Source organism: Balearica regulorum, chromosome 6 (assembly GCF_011004875.1).
Source record: "Balearica regulorum gibbericeps isolate bBalReg1 chromosome 6, bBalReg1.pri, whole genome shotgun sequence".
Lineage (NCBI taxonomy): Eukaryota > Metazoa > Chordata > Aves > Gruiformes > Gruidae > Balearica > Balearica regulorum.
In genome coordinates, this window is record NC_046189.1 from 15897832 (window position 1) to 15915944 (window position 18113).

General features: G+C 41.3%; 1 protein-coding gene across 11 annotated transcripts in view; it reads left to right on the top strand.

Moving 5' to 3' along the window:
* PIKFYVE (phosphoinositide kinase, FYVE-type zinc finger containing) overlaps positions 1–18113 on the top strand; it is a 67191-nt gene that overhangs the window by 22507 nt on the left and 26571 nt on the right. For 6 of the 11 annotated variants that reach the window (XR_012836062.1, XM_075756474.1, XM_075756473.1 and 3 more), the window contains 10 exons: positions 86–224; positions 2863–3020; positions 3824–3935; positions 5653–5800; positions 6290–6457; positions 11965–12027; positions 14105–14234; positions 14584–14764; positions 16085–16159; positions 16822–16929. Coding sequence is in view for 10 of the 11 variants with exons in the window: in XM_075756474.1 (XP_075612589.1) it covers positions 86–224; positions 2863–3020; positions 3824–3935; positions 5653–5800; positions 6290–6457; positions 11965–12027; positions 14105–14234; positions 14584–14764; positions 16085–16159; positions 16822–16929 (1282 nt within the window). In the remaining variant the exon portion in view is untranslated. The remainder of the gene's footprint in view (positions 1–85; positions 225–2862; positions 3021–3823; positions 3936–5652; positions 5801–6289; positions 6458–11964; positions 12028–14104; positions 14235–14583; positions 14765–16084; positions 16160–16821; positions 16930–18113) is intronic. The other 5 variants (XM_075756475.1, XM_075756476.1, XM_075756479.1 and 2 more) reach the window with 2 other exon arrangements.

Genomic DNA, 18113 nt, shown 5'->3' on the forward strand with positions numbered 1-18113 from the left:
CCTTTTTAGCATGCTAGAAGATCAATGTCTGCTCTGGTGAAGCACTGCACAATGAACACTTCAATTCTTCTCTCTTCCACTACAGATCAGCCAGCATCACTAACCTGTCGCTGGATCGGTCAGGTTCACCAATGGTGCCTGCCTATGAGACATCCGTCAGCCCCCAGGCCAGTCGCACACATATGAAGGCAGAGACCAGCGAGGATGAGCGCAAAATCCTTCTGGTACCTTTCAGACTTCTGTGTGTCTTGCTGTGTGAAGGCAATGAAGTTTGCCTTTCTTGTGTCATGCAGCAGGAGTATCTTGCTGTCTTTAAAGGCTCTTGTTTGAGCACTCTTACCTGGACCTCTCCTCCGGGTGGTGCAGGGATAGAAAATATTAATGCTGCTTTGGACACTTCTGTCTACCTGAAACAAATCATAGGTTCATGTGGTGTTTGCATAAAAGTGTTTACAGTTTTAATCTTGGAAAGTGTGTTACGCAGTGTGGAGTTGGTGTATGGTGGCTCCTTGTGGATTAAACCTGTCATGGTTGCAGCTGTAACGCTATGACCTCATTCTGTATTTCTCCAAGTTCACATTTTGCCTTTCATAGGCCACGTAATCGGAAACTTTTAATGATTGCTTCAAAATCATTACACCATGATGAATGAGTTACAGCCCCTCCCCTTGTGTGCAGAGTAAATACAACATTTTGTAGAAGGTTGTAGTGACGTACTTGTTCGAAGAAAATTCAATGTGCAACAGTGTTCTGTGTAATCCTATTATCCCCTCCCCCCAGAGGCAGTGTTGTAGGTGGCAGTTACTGTACAATGTTCAATAGAAAACAGTGTTTCTTTTCTTTGAGGGAGGGGAAATGTTGCCAACAAATAGGACAAAAAAGATGCAGAGAAGGGAAGGGAGAGTTTTTCACACATTGAAAGATTCAAGATTGTTCCCCATTGCCAATTTAAGATCAGGAAGGCTAATCTCTGTGTTGTCAGGTATTTGCCTGCTGTCAGCAAAATGCATACAAGTATTCCTGAGGGTGCAGAAACGCTCTAGTTCCTGTTCAGTTGCACAACTCCTTCCCAGGGTGCTCTGTAAATGGATAACCATGTGAGGGGAAAAACATTTTCAAGACATGTCTTTATACCACCCTACCCCATGCATGTATTTTAATGCAGGGAAAGTGAAATTTACAATGCTATGAATGCAACTTGGACCAAGATGATCATGTCCTAGTGCACTTCAGCTTCACTTTGTTTTTTAATTTTTTGTCTGTTTCCTTCCTTGGGGGAGAAGATGATTAGTAGTATTGCTTCTGTTGATGTAAGAGCAGAAGATGCAGTGTCAATTAATGTAGGATTTTCTGTGAATACCCACTGTTTGTTTAACGCCCTTGGCATGTGGAGCTGACTCTCTATTAGGAGTTAATTTAAAGTTTAACATATTCCATTCAGAAGACTAATGAACTTTGCTCATGAAATAAAAGGTAGGGGAATATGTATGTACGCTGGGGTAAGCACATACTTCTGTGAACTAGAGGTCAAAATCCTTGAGTTGAAAGGATTTGCTGTGTTTTGCCAGTTTGTCTAGTTTACTGAATTCACCATGTGAGTTACAGGTAAACTACAAGGTAGCTGAACTGTGGAATCGCCAGTTGCATCAAATCTTTTGACCCTATGACATGTTCTGTTACTGATCCACTTGACTCTATACCTGGTACGGAAGGGGAGCTGCTGACATTAGTTTTAGGATAATATCCAGGACAGCCACTCCTGGAAATAAAAGCAGCAAGCTAGTCCAGTAACAGAAGTGGAGCAAAATTCTTGGATCTCAGGGCACATTTGGGAAAGTTCAATAATATAGCTCTGGCAGTTAACTGGAAAGCTGAAACCAGTTAGAATTTAATTAAAGATATTTTTTTTTTTCTCTGTTACACGAAAATAGAACCAGTGAGGCATTTGAGAAATTGAGTTGCAGTGTCTCTTCTCCACCCCTCGAGGTGCTCTGTTGCTCTCTCAAAATAATTTCAGGTCCCAGTTTCCACTCTGCAGCAATAGGTTGTGCTGTGCCAAACCAGGGTACATATAGGAAAGCAAAAGGGGCCAGGTGCAGAGAGACAGCTCAGTATGGATGGAGCATAGCCTACACAAGAGTTGGCATACATGCTTAACAGGCCCCAAAATAAGTTCGAGGTACAGGCTCAAGTGTTCCAAGTGGTAAAGGGAAGAGATCCACAGAGTGAAAAATGGTTAATTGAGTTGGGGGGATACAGACCTTTTTTGCTTAGTGGTTAAAACTAGCAGTGTCTAAAAAAGGCTTGGTACTGGACAATAAAAAGGGAATCCCCCATAAGAAATGGTATCCCAGCAGTTGGAAATAGCAGTGTGCATTGCTGTGTCAAATACTTGCTTTATATCTGGGCTTGGTAATGGACTAGTATGCTTCACAAAGCCTAGGTTGAGCACAGATTATGTTGGAAAAACCCTCTTCCAAAGGATTAGTTTTCTATGATTTACACACACCACGTGAGTTTGAGATTAGGGTGCAAGAGGGCAGTAGTGAGGACATAAGTATCTTGTAGGCAGTACAAAATCTTGCCACATTAAAAACAAAACCCCCTTTACTCTGAGGGTACCCACTTTGTTTCTTCCTTGTTCTCTCAACTTTATATATAAGGAAGGATATAAGGAGCTGATCTCATGTCTGTTTGCCATTTCTGTTTGCACCTTTGCACAGGTTGTGCAGAATGGCTTAGATTTTATGCCTGTTTCTGGAGGGCTCTTGATCTAGAAGCTGATCTGAGGACCCAGGTTGATGCCCTTGAAACCAGTGCTAAGGTCAGACTAGTAAGTAACTTGCATATCTCCTTGTCCAGGACTCAGTCCAGCTGAAAGATCTCTGGAAGAAAATCTGCCATCACAACAGTGGGATGGAATTTCAAGACCATCGCTACTGGCTACGGACACATCCCAACTGCATTGTGGGAAAAGAGCTGGTCAACTGGCTCATCAGAAATGGACACATAACCACAAGGTAACCCTGATGCTTTAGTACAACAGGTGTCTCCTGTCTCTGTGACAGGAGGTTGTGAGTTTAGCTGATATAGGGTATCTTAGACTGCAGAGATAGACCCCCTTTGCAGGGAGATGAGAAAGAAAGAAAGCTCAGATCTCTTCTTTACTGCCTACCAAAGCAGGTAGGGTTCTGACTCTGGCCCAGAACAACAGGGCACAGGGGGCTGTCTGGTTTGGGAGCTGGTGTGGGAGGCAGCTTATGGAACAAGTATCCCTCAAATAGTTGGAGAACAGTGAGTATATTTCAAAGACTGTCCAGAAAATGTTCACTGATATTCCAAAGGGCAAGTCTGCCCCTGGGATCAGAGATCACTCATAGTGTTTGATAGCTAAACTTGGGGCTGGCAGGCTTTTAACCTTCTAAGTGAGTATAAAGAATCTGGTGTATTTAACTATGTGAGAGGGAGATAAGAGATGCTTCTTAAGTTTAGAGCAACAGTCCTTACTCAGCAGAGATGCTCAGTATGTGTAACTCAAGCTAACACTATTGGAGGAGCACAAACAATATGTCTTAATTATGTTGGACACCTCAGCTGAGTTTAGGGTACTGGCAGTCTTTTTGTCTGGCTCCATACTTGAACCAGTCACTCTGCTGCGTCTCCACAGTATTTTAAATAGTGCCTGGTTAAACATGGCAATGGGATACTGGTGTGTCAAATAATCCGTAGCAAATGACTCTTTCTTTTTGTAGCATGCTTGTACCATAAACCATTTGTGTGTAGAACTAGACCTAGAAAACCATCTCTATTCTTATACCTCCAGGGTCCAAGCCATTGCAATAGGACAAGCGTTGGTTGATGGACGCTGGCTAGAATGTGTCAGTCATCATGACCAGCTCTTCAGAGATGAGTATGCTCTCTACAGACCATTGCAGGTAAAAGGAGTGAGAAAGCTATGGGTCTTGCTGGGCTTGACTGCTGACTAAAATCTTTTCTAATCCTGTTCTCAGCAGCTGTTGTATGTTTTCTAAATCAGCTCTGCTGTACAGAGAACTGGGATCCAGGCCTTTTTCCTTAGTGGTTTAAAGCCTGAGGAAGCTGCATTTGCCCAGAAAGCTTTGGGGCTGTTCTCTGCAGAGTTTGAGTTGTTACATGTAGTGCTGCCTAAAGTGAAGGAAAGGGTCTCTAATCAAGGCCAGCTCCTCTCATGGTGCACATCTTCCATGGAGGCCTTGGAATGGCACAGTCTGTGCTTATGTCAGCTGTGCTGTCATGTGCAGAATCTAGAATCTGTGTGCAATTACTGGTGTCTGAGACACAATGGTGGTCTTGTGTTTCAATATTTCTTCTTTAAAAACTTCCAAAGAATGGATATTTTATATATACAGTATCAGATCTTATATATTGTATTGGTAATCTTCTTCTGAAAGGGAGGAGTCTTTGTCATGTCTCCCAAGTAGGACTGGCTAGCTGAGGGGGAGGCAGGGAACCAGTGACCAGAGATGCTATGCTACGTATTTCATTGCAATCAAACTTGCTGAGGTGTAAGAGCAGTCACTAGCCTGTGTGATTGGATTGGTTTTTAACTTGACTTGGATTGGTTTTTAACTCTGTAGCCTCTATGTTACCTGAAAGCATTCAGTTGAGTCTTTCACATTCTGCAGGTTCTCACAATAAACAATGGCTCAGCTGTCACGTGGACCTCAGTCAGAAAGCTTGCAGCCATTAGCATCTTGTCTTTCTCATGCATTTCAGCTCTTGGCCACAGTCACATAGTCTTCCACTGAGATTGCTCTGGGCTTCATCTGGCATCTCAGCTAGTTAACTGCACTGTCTCAGTTTGCTAGTAAAAGTTTGCCCTTAACTAGCAAGTGCTTGTGGATCCCTGTTTGTAACTATTTGTAAGAGGCTTATGTTATTCAAGATTTAAAGCCAATTCGTGTTCTCATCAGCTGAAAGCAGTGCCTGATCTTGTTTCTCCTGGACAAGAGTCAGGAGAAAGCGTGTTGTTGACTCAGGTGCTTGCTGCACTCACTGTAGCCAAAGGAATGATAGTGAGAACTTCCTCTTGAGGTGACTGGAGGCATCAGGATGGCTGATGGAAATTGCTTAGATGCTCTCCAGGTTCTCTGGCACTCTAGCCAGGCTTTGTTTTGACACAGTAGCCCTAGCTAGAGCCTGACTTGTGATTGAAACTCATAGAGCTACTTCGGTCTGTCACAGAGTTGCTCCAGTAACTTAGAATTAGCCTCCACCAAAAGCTGCATGTGCTGGTTTCTGGGCAAAGGATATGATCATCACCCACCTCGGCTGGGGATAGGAAGCATTCAAAACTGCTTAGCTGGATGTGGTGACAGAAAATGTGCAGTAAATTTGTGCTTTAGTGCCACTTAGTCACAACTTCTGTGGAGGTGGGGAGGAGGCAGAGACTAAGCATGTGGGAATTGTAAAGAAATACTTGTTTCCTGTCCCAAAGAGTTCCTATTTCATGCAAAGGGGCACGGCTCTATGACTAACCTCGTTCAGCCCACTGAAAGTATCCTCTGATTTTTAAAGTGTGTGATCTGTATTTGTAGCAGGCTGCTTTCTGAGGCTGCTTGATATTTCAGCAGAGCTGCACTTTAAGTCCTTTTTTTCTTCCTTTTCTTCTAGAGCACGGAGTTCTCTGAAACCCCATCTCCAGACAGTGACTCTGTGAACTCTGTAGAGGGGCACTCTGAGCCATCCTGGTTCAAAGACATCAAGTTTGATGACAGTGACACAGAGCAGATTGCTGATGAAGGAGAAGATAACTTAGCCAGTGAGTGTCACCTGAGTCTCGTTCTCACTGCCTTCTCCCCTGTTATCCCCAGTCTTTTGGGACATAGTAGTTTAACCATGTCTTGCTTTATGTGTGCGTTTGTCTGTGTGCGCATGGGACTGTAAGGATCTAAGCGAACTATAACCTAGCTAGTCCTCCTGTTTCTTATGATGGATACGGTATTTTGTATTTAGTGGAACTAGTAAAGCTTCATACTTCTAACGGAGGAGAAGCATGTAAATTGCTACCTTCTGTTTCTCAGGCAGACTTCTGCTTGATTTGGGCCCTATAGTAATGCACTAAAGAATGCCCAATATGTCAGCATGCACACATGAAGATAAGATTAGAACTATGAAAAAACTGTAATCCTGTAGTATTGCACACTGGTCTTTATGTATTAAAGACAATTTTTCTCCTCTCCGGTACCCTCATGATACCCATTTGAACCCTTCTCCTCCCTGTATCTTCCCCCTTACCCAACACTAAAAGACTCCGCCAGCCCTAGCAAGCGCACTTCAGTCAGCAGCTTCCAGTCCACAATGGACAGTGATTCAGCCGCCTCCATCAGCCTGAACGTGGAGCTGGACAACGTGAACTTCCATATCAAGAAGCACTCCAAGTACCCACATGTGCCCCCTCACCCTGCCGACCAAAAAGGTATGAGGTAGTCACCAGCTGGAGTTGCACATGATGGAGAGCTGGGCCCTAATAATACTGACCTATTTGGACACTACTTCTGTAGCTGTCTTACAGAGGGGGAAATATGACATGTAGCTGGCACTCGCTTGCAGTTTTGATGTGCTTACCTCTGAGAAGGCTCAGTAGACCTGTTGAAACACCTTCTCTGCAGAGTGTGTAACTTCCCCTGTGACTTTCTCTTTGCAGTTGAAGCAAAGTCTCCTGTCCATACATAAAAGGGCAGATCCACATATACAGTTTCTGGCTAACTGGGGTGGAAAAATAGTCCGTGCATAAACCAGTTTGATATGTGTCTCTACAGTTTGAGATAAACTGGAAAAGCAAGCAAGAAAAAAACCCAAAAACCAACCAAACAAAATTAACTTGGAAGAGCTCTGTGCTGACTTCTAATTGTATCTTAAGAAGCTTACATTTGACAGAAGAATCTTACTGATGAGCAGTAAGGCCTAACTTAATCCATGTATGTAACATTTCTTCAAAAGAGAACACCCACTTAAGCAAAGTAGGAAGAAATCAAATACTCAGTATTGAAGACTTCTTTTGATTTTTTTTTTTTTCCTCCTAACTAAATTGAAAGACTGTAACTATAAGCAAAATCTTTATGGAAAAAATAACGTCCCTGCCTGTTGACAACTGCATTCTCTAAATTGGACAAGGGCTGACTGAAAGGAGGGCTTGTCACAGACTTGGGTCTAGTATATTCTAGTTGCTTTACATGCTGGGTAGCAATTGATGTCTTTCTCTGCTTCCTTACCTAAGACTACATCAGCTCTGTAAACTTCTATCTTTGGCTGCTTCTAAGAAGTTTCTTATTCTTAATTATTGTTTCACCCCACCCCTTCAGTATTTCCAACTTTAAAAGATGATCCAGTATTAAATAATTTGGACTCCTTCTAATGAATTAATCCTTCTGTAAAGTCTAACGGATCTCTTCTGTCGTTGTGGATCAGAATGCAAGACTTACCTTTTGCTTGCATACAGATTGCATTTTCTGAAACTGCAATGGTCACTGAAGAGAATGACGCAGAAGAACTGGTCACAGTTGTCTTTCAAAGTATGTTAGACATGGGAGAGAGAGTGAGGCAAATTAGAGGGGGCCTATTGTAGTTACATTTTGTTATTTGCTAAAAATATGTCTAGAAGAAGGGAAATCGTAACTGCTTATTTTTTGCCCCCAAAGAGAGGAGCAGAGGAGGTTTGAAATTTGACTTGATGTCAACAGCAGGGATGAGTTATCAGCACTACTGGCACCAGCTTGTTATTGGGTCCTTTCAACGTGTTTCCAGTTCATGCCCTAATCAAATGAAAAGCTAATGCATCTGCAGGGAAGGAAAGGTGTGGAGAGGGAGATTATATCAGCGAATTCCTCTTAGGAAGGAGGGATTCTAGATTAAGTGAGCTTGAAACAGGCCCAGGTGTGCTGCAGTATCCTATGACTTTACAGCTGTAGCAGGTTTATCTTTATCAGTGTGTGTTGGCAGTAAAGCAGGCAATAGTCAGTTCGGCTCTGACCAGTGTTAAAGGACTTGTAGAGTGATAGTCTTGGTTTGGGTATATCTCAGTCTTTATCTCCTTATTCAAAAAGGAGTACATGATGAAGGGGAAACATAAGAGAACCTACCTCTCTCGGAAACTGTTGACCAAATCAAAGCTTCTCCTAGCTAGAACTGAAGCTCTTATGAGAAAGATTTTGATGATGGAGAGGTCAGAGAAGATCAGCAGCAAAGGCAAGTGGTGAGGAAACTGAAATGAGAGAGACTTCTGCTTCTGAATTATGTTTTTTGGCGGCACTTTGCTGTCTATGGTGCATCTCTGCTGACTGGTGTTTGTTATCTGTTCCTGAAATGTGTGGTCTCTTAACCAGGTTATTCTGTAGGAGTGTTAATTTGTAGTAGAAAACTGGGAACAATTCCCTTTAAGAGAATGGATTTCCCTTGAAGGAAAAGCATCAGAAATGTGCCCAGAAGTGGGACAGGGTGGAGATATGAGTCATTAAAATGTACTGTGGAGAGGTAGGTATTATCCTGCAGGTTTTTGAAAAATCTGTATCCTCTGCAAATACAGAGGACTTACTGTACATCTTTTTTTTTTGATTTTTTTGATTTCTGGCATGAAAGTTCCTAGAGGAAGGGCCTAACCAGGGAGCAACAAGTTAAAATGAATGACAACATCCTGAATAGCAAGAAACACTTCTTGGCTATAGGGAGACTGAAATTTTGTAGGTACTTAAATGTTTTTTATTCAAGACCTTCAAAAATTAGGTGGGACAGAACTCTGCAGTGCCTAGAGTAGCAAAACAGATGAATTCTAAAACTTTGTTCTGGAAATATTAAAGTCAGAGTGCAAAGACTTTCACCTTGTGTTCATGATTTTTCCTGGCTACATTCGACAAAAGATGTCATCCAGGATGTTACAGAGTATCACAATGATTAGACAGCCAAGACTAGATAGTTAAACTTGTATGTAAGGTGGGACATGGTTATTTTAAGAACAGTACTGTAGTCAATCAGTGACATGATGTGTTTGCTGCTATCAGGGGTCAGCAACTTCCCTATGATCATTACGGACACATGTTTTGGCTTGATTTCATTGGAGTTGTTTCTTGTCCTTAGACTGGATGATAGTGACTTAATTTTCTTTGAAATAATGAAGTAAAACTGAAGATCACACCCACCATTTGAGGCTAGTAACTCAATTTCCTCACAATTGTGTAAATTACGGTCATTGAGGGAGGACTGACAGGACAAAACATCAGTGCTAGAAGTACAGGTCAACTTTAAGGGGTTAGTGGGTTTTTTCAAATGATTAAGGGATATGCAATTTCCACCAGTCACAGAGGTCAGCTGCTTTGAAGCAATGGCCTGTGATGTACCGGCTGTGTTTTAGAACAGAGTGGTTTAAATACAGTCTGAGTCTAATGGCAGGACTTCTTATGATGTTATGGGCTGACTAATGTCTGATGTGTTTCCATGAAATTCTAGTGACTCCAAGTTAGCTGGCTTGTAGTATCTTACAAGTGAGTAGTATAGTGACTCATTTGTAGTATCTGCCTAAAGACATTGGTACTGTATAGTGTGTATCAAAATGGGAAACAAACTAAAATTGCTGTCTGCATTTAAATTGAGGGAAGATATTAAGTGTCATTTTAAATGTGGGTTTATTTGCTGGTTTTGGAGAGATACAGTTACCAATATGGGAAACTTTATTTTCTAAATGTCCTTGCAGCCAGATGTCCTTGATTCTGGTAGGAGGTATTTTGGGTAGTTAGTTTTTGATACCTGCATCTAGTTAGGATGGGAGGGGAAAGAAGAGTATCTGAGTAACCGCAACACAGTTCCTTATCATCATTGCTTGCCAAGGCTTAGTGTGCCGTTGCCAGGAGTCCTTTTGGTGCACCTTCTTTTGAAAAGGTGCACATCAGTTTTCAGTGGATATCTGTGGATGCATGCATCCTTGTTTGCGTATCTAGAGGAAAAGCTGTGGTTGTTGCACAGTCTGTTTTTGGTGTTTAACCAGAGCAATCTGTAAGGTGTATAAAATCCATACCTGTTGGTTTCCATTGGAGACCTGTGAATTTCTGTGTGTGTTGTGGTATTTTCTTCCAATGATGCCCTTGAATCAGACCTAGGAATTTGTATGTTCTGGAGTGGTGGTTTTTTGTTCTTTTGTTGTTGTTGTTTTGCTTTGGTGAAGTTTTTCAGGGGAGCCTGTAAGATAGTCTCTTGATAGCTAACTGCTTGCAGACAAGGCTGCAAAATATACTACAGGAAATTCCTCCCTCCTAACATTCTGTGGAGCATGATGCATGTAGGGATGGTGTGAGGTAAGAAATGTGTGTGTTAGCCACTCTCACCATCTCAAACTTGCACCTATGAGTGTGTTATTTGTCCAATTGAGGAAGGGGTACGGTATCTTTGTCAGGAACTTCCCCTGGGGCACAGTTGGAAGCAAAGTTATAGGAAGTGAAGCTGTATCGAAGAGAAGTGTTCCTGGTTTGGAGGTGCCACCTGTGTCTGTCCAGAGCATAACTAAGTTTAGGTTTCAGCTGGGGTTAACTCCTGCCTTGGCTGTGCCAGTCAGGGATATGTGTCAGACGTAATTTGAATGTGTTCACAGTAAGAGCTGTTGTCCTGAGGCTGTTGCAAGATGGAGAGGGATGGAGGTGCTAGTATACATGTGTAGGTACTGCGTGACATGACTTTCTCCAGGTAGTCTGTGGGTGAATGAATACTGAGGGTAAGCCGACTTTTATCAAGCAGTAGGTTGCTTGTAATGCTAAACTCTTCATCTGAGCAAGAGATGAAAGGAATCTGCAAATAACCATCGAGCTGCAAGGGAAGCTTGCAACTTCTCTTTGGTACATTGATCATCTATTCAGTATCTGTTTGCAAACTGGTCAACTGCAGATAAGCTCAGATTTTTTAACTGGTGGCCTGTAAGGGGTCTCTTAAGTGCTGCTGGTCAGAGAGTTGTGATTGCTTGTGTCCTGTCAACTTTCTGTTGTTTTCTGTTGGTGTCTGAAAGCTGCCTGGCTTTGCATTCTGTTTGTGGCAGCAGGTCTGGACCATTCTCAGGAAAGTTGATAAAGGGTTAGCTTCAGGCTTCAGATCATCACGCTATATAAGCAGTTGGGTTATTGTTCTTGTTTTCACACTGTGCAATCCTTTTTTGTAGAAGTAAGGAACAAACTAAAGGCACAACAAGCTAATGGCCTCTGTAGAAAACACGCTTTTTGTAGCCAACCAGCCTGCATGAAAGATCAAGATCTAGCAAGCTAAACAAGCCTAGTAGATGGAGCTTCATCCTATTTCCCATATGTAAAGTGATACATAGCTCTTGCTTTCCTCTGCTGCTGGGTGTCCAGCTCTGTCAGCATGGATTCCTCAAAACACTTTAAACTGTTTTAGACTTTAGACTTCTAGCTCTTGAAAGGCAGGCTGGGTTGTTGGTGTTTTTTTTTGTTTCCTTCAGTGTGTAAGATAAATCTTAAGGCTGGTCTCTCCCTCAGTCTAAGATACTGTATTGGAGTGTGAGATCAAAATGGCTTCTGAAGTGGCATTTTTAGAACAGAGTGAGGAGGCCGTTCCCTGTCTGGACATTCCCATGGTCTGCTGGCAGCTTAACACATTTGTATTCAGATCTAGAAAGTGTGGTGTGGATCAATTGGAAAAGCAAACTCTTAATTCCTAGTTCAGTCTTTGCTCATGTGTACTTTGTTTGTTTTGTTTCTTCACAGTAATAAGTACTATTTTCTTGTTGTCTTAGAACTTTTTGATAGAACAAGAATGAGAGGATATTCTTGCCTTGACCACTCATCAAGCTGTTGCTAAATTGGTGACTAAACACTTAGATGAGTAATGCTGCTGCTTCTGGTGTGGGCGTGTACATTGTAATTATATGGGTGCACCAGTGTAACCTGTCATTTTTTTTGTCTCCGCCTATCTCCCTCTTCTCTCTTCTTTCAGAGTACTTGAATCCTGAAAACGGAGGGCAGCAGATGTTCTCTATAAGTGATGCTTTTATTAAAGGTAAGGAGAAACTTCAAATGTTGCTATTGTGTGGTTTTAATATAACAATAAAAACTCCTCAATATCCCTTTAATAGGGCATTGACCCTTTAAAAATATTTACTTGACAGTAAAACTGAACTTACTTGTGGCAAAACTGATATAAAACTATACTCTTAACTTTTTTGAATGCGCTATCAAGCTTAAATTTCTTTCACTTCTCAGATTTCTTCATGCAAAAGCACTCAAAGAAAAGCTTTCACTTTTTTAAAAAATAAGTGTAAATGGCAAGTCTGTTCACAACTTCCCCACCCACAAACTTATGTAACAGAAACCGATTTTAACTTTCTGTGCAAGCAAATGAAGATGTGATATTAATTGCACTGCTTCTACAGAGTAGCTTAAAGCTTCATCTCTTAAATCTTTCTGGGTTTCCTGTCATTACCACCTCCACTGCTACTACTTCTGAAATGAATGGCTGTTAGATGCAGTTGTGAGTTTTAAGACCCATGTGCCTTCCAATATTGTGGCCAGGTGCACTTGTGGGTTTTTTCTCTCCCAGTTAATGCTACTTACTGATTTTGGTGAGCTCGTAGGAGGAGGAAATAAGGTGGAAACCCCAATGTCAGTGCAGCCAGAAGAGCAGTCTTTGATTTAAACTGATGCTTAGTTTTTAACTGAGTTTTTGCAGGAGAAGAAAGGAAAGGGGAAAAACCAATGTAACTTTTGTTAATCTTCTACACAGCTGATGTTGGGTATGGAGCATCTAGTAGTAGTTAGTTGTTTTTAAAGAGTGGTTTTTTTCAGTAGTCCTGCTCAGCTTACTCTTGTATAAGGATTTTGCAGTTGTATCATGCACTCTGAGGATTTTGAAGCTTGAACTCTGAATGCTTATGTACTTGCTGATGAAAATTTATATGCTCCTGGCATAAATGACTTATAATATAGCCAGCCATTATGAGAATGGGGAATTTTATAACTTCCATCTATAATATAATAATACCTGTGTGGGAAATAACCTAGTAACTCTTTCAAAGCACAGAAAACTGTGCTGAAATAACCTCTATTCTTGGTAATGCAAAACAGAGAACGGTTCTAAGGAGTTACTATGCAATACTGTGATTGAAAGCAGCAGGGCCTCTCCAAGTGAGGACTGTGTTATACTGTTGAAACATGCCTTCTGTTTACAAAACCAGAAAGGGCTATAGATCATGCTGACATTTAGGATTTTAAAAAATTGTATTCAATGAAAACAGCCTTCATTGTCATCCTGCGTATCGTAGCAGAGAGATACCTGTGTGTATGATGGTTAGGTGGATGGAGGTGAGAAGATGTGCTGAGATCTTTTGAAAAGCTTGTGCTGCTTTCTTGACAGAAGATCCTTAAAGAATTCTGTAGTATTAAATACTGTGACGTAGGCTAGATGAACCAGCCTGCTGGCAGCTCCCTCTGCACCTGAGCAGCAAAGAGGTGGTGTGTGGGATCAGGGCTGCAAGTCACATAAAGGTTCAAAAGTCTGACATGTGAATTGGTAGTATAGTTTTTTGGTTTTTTTTTTTTTAAAATACGTTTGGGAGATGTGCTAAACGAGCTTTATCAAGATACTTTTGATAGTTGTGCTGCAGCCTGAATGAAATAACTAGATCTTTTAATGCCACTTATACGTAGATGTCTTCAAAGCAGCAGCTTTTTGTGGGTCAAATTAGTGCCTTTGACCAATGTTCTAAGTCTCAAAGCCATTATGATTATTTATTATGAATATACATGATATTTTGAATTTGCTGCTTATTTATAGGCAAAACTGGGATGTTATATTTTTTCTTGTGTTAACAAACTTGGTAACAATTCAATTTCAGAAGACAAAAGTCTGCTCTATTCTGGCAGTACAAGAATTTTAGTAGCTCGCTTTTTCATTTGTACACTCACCACTGTTATACTGTTTGCTACATCATGTTACCACGATGTCTAGCTCAAACTCAGTATTTCAAGAGGCTTAGACTTATGTCTTTGAAACAAAAGGATTTACTAAGTAGCCTTTCAGAAAGACACAGGCATTCAACTGTGACCTTATATTAACAAGGTTTGTTTGTCTCTTACAGAGTCCTTATTCAACAGGAGGGTGGAGGAGAAGTCCAAAGAACTCTTTTTCACGCCCCTAGGCTGGCACCACAGCAATCTGGATCTGCTGAGAGAAGAGAATGGGGAGAAACAAGCCATGGAAAGGCTGCTGTAAGAAACATGTAGAAAAAGGAATTTGCATATCTTGAGTAACAATTCCTGAAGCCCCTCTATTCCACCAACTTTCAGTGGGACTTGATCTGCAGTGGACAATGCAAGGAACTAATTTGCATTAAGAAAACAGGATTTTTACAGTATATTTTGATTGCTTTTTTTTCCTGTGATTTTTATATATTGAAGTACAGGACCAGAGTTGACTGTAGAATGTTCTAGGCAGCGTTCCTTCAGAGGACTACCTGTACTGTAAATGTTAAGAAATTTACTTCTGAAATGTGACTTCAACTAATCACTACTCTGTATTTTTCTCAGGAGAAATCTATTTGTTTTGTCTTTTTCGCAGGTCTGCTAATCACAACCACATGATGGCACTGCTTCAGCAGCTTCTGTACAATGAGTCCCTGTCACTGTCCTGGAGGGATATCATTGTACCTGTGGTCTGCCAGGTAGTTCAAACTGTACGACCTGATGTCAAGAACAGAGATGATGACATGGATATCCGCCAGTTTGTCCACATCAAAAAAGTAAGTTTCAAACAGCAAGAAAACAAAAGGATGCAGCTGCTGGTGGTACTCCTTGTTTGAAGAGTCCCCTTCCCACTGCTTCCAGCATGTTCAGTGGCATAATTGGCCACCATGGCCTTTGGATAAGGTGGGGTTCTAGAAAAAGTTGTGCAGAAGGAACTTTGCATCCTGTGAAAGGTGCTTTAATGCCCTGGAGCTGGCCTCTTCTTTCAGGCTGTAGGCTGCAGAAGGTAGCAAAGAGCAACACCTCTGTAATGACTTGCTTCCTTTTTTGGTTTCTGCTTGTTTTGTGCTTGGATTGGAGATGTACTAAATGCTGGATAAGTAGCTTGCAGGACTCTGTGTAGCAATCTATTGCCCTGTAACTATCCATTATGGAGGTTTGAACTCCTCCCATGCCGAGTACAGAGACTTTCTTCAAGAGGAAAACTTAATTGTTATGGGATGGTGCTTCCAGTTCTGCCAGATGTGTTGACATTGTCAAACTGTAAGGCTGGAGTTGTGGCATGCAGAGTTGTGAAACTAACATCCAAGGAGCTAGTGTGACTGAGAATCAAAGGCTCGGGCTTATTTTTATTTGGCAAAATTCATCTCGGAGGCCTTTTATTTGGAAGCATGTAAGATATGAGGAGAGCTGTATGGTGTTGGTGATAGCTCTGTGGCATCTCTTTAGGCAGCATCAGGTGTTGCTGCCTCTCCTGAAACTCCAGTTCAAAGAGCAGGTGTTCAGAGGTGAAAGCTCTTTGTAGCTGTCTGCTGTTTTCACATACTGATAACAGAAATATCCTCTGAAAAATATTTTTCAGAAACCTGTTTCATGTTGTTTGTTACTCCTGTGATTGCTTGTGACTGTAGACACACCAGTCAAGTGTTTGATGTGTTCAAGTAGTAGGTACAGGTTTGGTTTTACCTTTGCTTTTTTTCCTTCTTTTCTTCTTCTATTCTCCTTTCCTTACAACTTCTTTGTTGTTAGTGGATGTGGCATGTGCAAAGGTGTATATATAATGCTCCCCATGGCCTATAGAAGTTAGGTTCCCTTGTTATCTTCCAGAGTGTACCCAGTTTAATAAATATGCATCTGTTGGGAGGGGCATAGAGATCCTGGAACATAGTACTTGCTTTCATGTTGTTCTTCGTTTGCCAGACTTTAAAGGAAGAGAGTTGTGTGTCCAGCATGACTGTATCTGATCTTTCATCTGATAATTGAGGGTGTAGCTGAAGCTTGCGCATCAGCTACAATAGGTATTCTATGTATTAGGTTTACTGCATTAGAAGTTATGGGAGTGTATGATGGTTCTAAAATGTTCTTTGCTTTATTAGATCCCTGGTGGAAAGAAATTTGACTCCATGGTGGTGAATGGATTTGTTTGCACTAAGAATGTTGCACACAAAAAGGTAATGCAGGCTTGATTAATCCAGTGCTGGCTGTAGCGCATGCTGAGGAAACAAGTGTGCTGTGACTTCCTTTTTGTGTCCTGAAGCTTCTCTCACCACTTGGGAGGTTTGCAAGCTTTCTCTAGTTTGAGATCCTAAACAAGAATGGCTTTTAAAACATTTCTTTTCCAAGCTGTTTTCTTTTAGCGCAGAGATTCTAGGCGGGGAAGCTTTCCTCATGCATGTATAGAAAACTTTCCATCCCTACCACCTCAGAAGGCATCTAATAATTCCCCCAAGTTTTAGCCAGAAAAAGGCATTTGTGGTTCCGATTTATGACAATATAATAAGGTGAACCTTTATATAAGGCAGAAGGTCAAGATAGAAGTGATCTGGATGGAGGCTCCAAAGTGTATCAAGACTTTGAGGTTCTTGGGGGTGACTGAAGGAACCTCTAGCATTGCACTTTTACTGGACAGTAGCTGTGAAATTCCAACAACTGGGTGTAACATCTTCATAAGAAGGAAGAATGTGTAGTTGGCTCTGTTGTGGGGAGGGATAGCTGAGGCACTTTTTTTTTGAGGGGAAAAAACAATCAATCATAGGAAGTCTGTCTCTCTTTCTTGTATACTTTTTTCCTATCGAGGTGTTCGTATTTTTAACTATTTTTGTATCTTTCTTAGATGAACTCTTGCTTAAAAAATCCTAAAATTCTTCTGCTGAAGTGCTCAATTGAGTACCTCTATCGAGAAGAAACAAAGTTTACCTGCATAGACCCTATAGTACTTCAGGTGAGAGCATGCTTTTGTTCTTGCTTAAAATTACCTGATGTCTAGTGATTCAAACAAAATGATGATCAGAGCACATTTGATTTTTTTTTTCCCAGGATGTAAGGTGGAGTTGAGTAAGTGGGATTGCACAGGAAAGAGAAAAATTTCCTCTTCTAGCAGCTAGCCCAGGCAACTGCTGCAGTAAATACAGTACAAACTTGTAGTCTTGTGCTGAGGGCTTTTGTCATCAAGTTACATGTATGGAGAGCAATCCTCAATTAAGTACAGCATTTTAGAAAACATGTTTTATTTTTAATGATACACTGTGTAAGGAATATACGGTTCAGAACGTGAGAGCTGGGTGTGCTTTAGGTGCAGAAAGAAATAGTGGAAAAGTTAATGTAGGTGAGCGTTAGGTTGCACTTGTGTTATTTCTTGTCAGGCTTAAAAAAAAAAAAAGGGACAACCAGCAACCTAATGAAGAGAAACACTACAAAATGTCAGTTTGGAACAGGTGCCCTGCCCCTGTGAGAAGGGAGGTGCCTTAAGTATGAAAACACTGAAATGGATAGACCTTTTCTTTAACACACTGCATTCCTGTCTGAGAATAGGCCCTAAGGTGTTTACCAGGATACTCCTAACAAGGGTATTTGGTGCCCTACTGAGCTTGGGCCATAATGTTTCTGTATTTGACTCTCCTTAGCATGCATTTAAGACCACTCCTGTTTGGTGGTTAATAGACAGAATTACAGGTATGAAAGCTTTAGCAGTAAAACTTGTCTCTGCCTAGTGAGTTGGTTTTCTAGTAAAAGCTTAAACTGAGACTGTTGTTTGACTGGGTGGGTTAGAAGTATCTACTGTACTTCCTAAACATTGGTCTGTGATTATTTCAGTGTCTGCATCAGAACATGATCTGTAACTATTTGTGTATCTGCATTAAAGTCCTATAGGACAGAAAATACTAGAGAAATACTAGTTCAATTGAAAAGGTTAGCTTCTAGCAAAAGCTTTATCTTTGTTACACTAACATGAATGCTTGTTCTGAGGAGCTGGCAAACTGCTTTTGTGGTATCTTTCCCTTGAACAGAACTCTTAGGGCCTGACTGATGTGAGCTGCAGTAACACAACTGAGAATCCCTGGCTTTGGAAGCTGTATCCTCCCTCTAGCAGTGTAGGCCTTTAGCTCTGGTAGAGTTGCAGCCTTG